This window comes from Elephantulus edwardii, unplaced genomic scaffold (assembly GCF_000299155.1).
Source record: "Elephantulus edwardii isolate Elephantulus edwardi_28Jun2011 unplaced genomic scaffold, EleEdw1.0 scaffold00046, whole genome shotgun sequence".
NCBI classification, from domain to species: Eukaryota; Metazoa; Chordata; class Mammalia; order Macroscelidea; family Macroscelididae; genus Elephantulus; species Elephantulus edwardii.
In genome coordinates, this window is record NW_006399796.1 from 1,287,336 (window position 1) to 1,288,406 (window position 1,071).

Sequence of the window (1,071 nt, forward strand, 5' to 3'; positions counted from 1 at the left end):
TCAGGATGGATGGTGAAGTGATTGAGATTGTATACAGCTTCAGTTTGCTCGGCTCCATAGTCAACACTCTTGGTACCAGCAGTCAGGAAATCAAAAAGCGTATCGCGATGGGAAAGTCTGCTGTTAGACACCTCTCTAACATACTCCTCTCTAAAGTATTAATATTAGTGTTTTAATTATTTTGTTTTTGCTTTTGATTGTCTTCAAGTCGTGCACGCCTCATAGCGACCCTGTGAACAAAAGTCCTGAAGCCCCTCTACAACTGTTGACATTTATTAAAGTTTATAGAGTTTCCGGAGGCATGTTGTTTAGGAAGTGGATGCCACTCCTGCTTCCAAACCTGTCGTAGAATGTTGAGTCACCTGCGACATTGCAACCCTACGTACAGCAACTCTGACCCCTTCCCTGTCGTGAGCCAGTCTCACTAATTCTGACACACCAACCCCCATTGCCCCGTCACTGAGTCAATCCATCTCATCTGGGGTCTTCCTCTACTACGCTGTCTGTCCACGCTTCCGAGCATGATATCCTTTTCCAAGGACTGATGGCCACGTTCCCAAAGTAAATGAGGCAGAGTTTCAAAATCCTAGCCTCCGAAGAGAGACTTAGTTTTACCCTCTCCAAGACAGACTGATTTGTTTCCTTGGCAGTCATGGCATGTTCTCATTTATGCATTGTAATAATACAAAAAATAAAATAAAAAAATGGAGAGAGAGTTGCAGTAGAAAATACAATGTTGAGAGACTGATCTTTTTTTTTAAATTATTTTTTTAAGGATCATTATGACTTCATCGGCTTCAGGAATATATGGCAACTTTGGCCAGTCAGGTTACAGTGCTGCAAAACTGGGTCTTCTAGGCCTAGCAAATACTCTTTCAATTGAAGGCAAGAAAAACAACATTCATTGTAACACTATTGCCCCTACTGCTGGATCAAGAATGACAAAGACTGTTTTGCCAGATGGTAAGTAAGCTTTGATTTTCCAGCACTGTTATTTTCCAATCTATGAAGGGTGAACTTTCAAAATTATTTTATTTTAGGAAAAATTATTTTCTCTGAAATTTAAAAATA

General features: G+C 40.1%; 1 protein-coding gene across 2 annotated transcripts in view; it reads left to right on the forward strand.

Moving 5' to 3' along the window:
* HSD17B4 (hydroxysteroid (17-beta) dehydrogenase 4) overlaps positions 1-1,071 on the forward strand; it is a 130,051-nt gene that overhangs the window by 36,572 nt on the left and 92,408 nt on the right. For both annotated transcript variants that reach the window (XM_006885989.1, XM_006885990.1), the window contains one exon: positions 776-963. In XM_006885989.1, the coding sequence (XP_006886051.1) occupies positions 776-963 (188 nt within the window). The remainder of the gene's footprint in view (positions 1-775; positions 964-1,071) is intronic.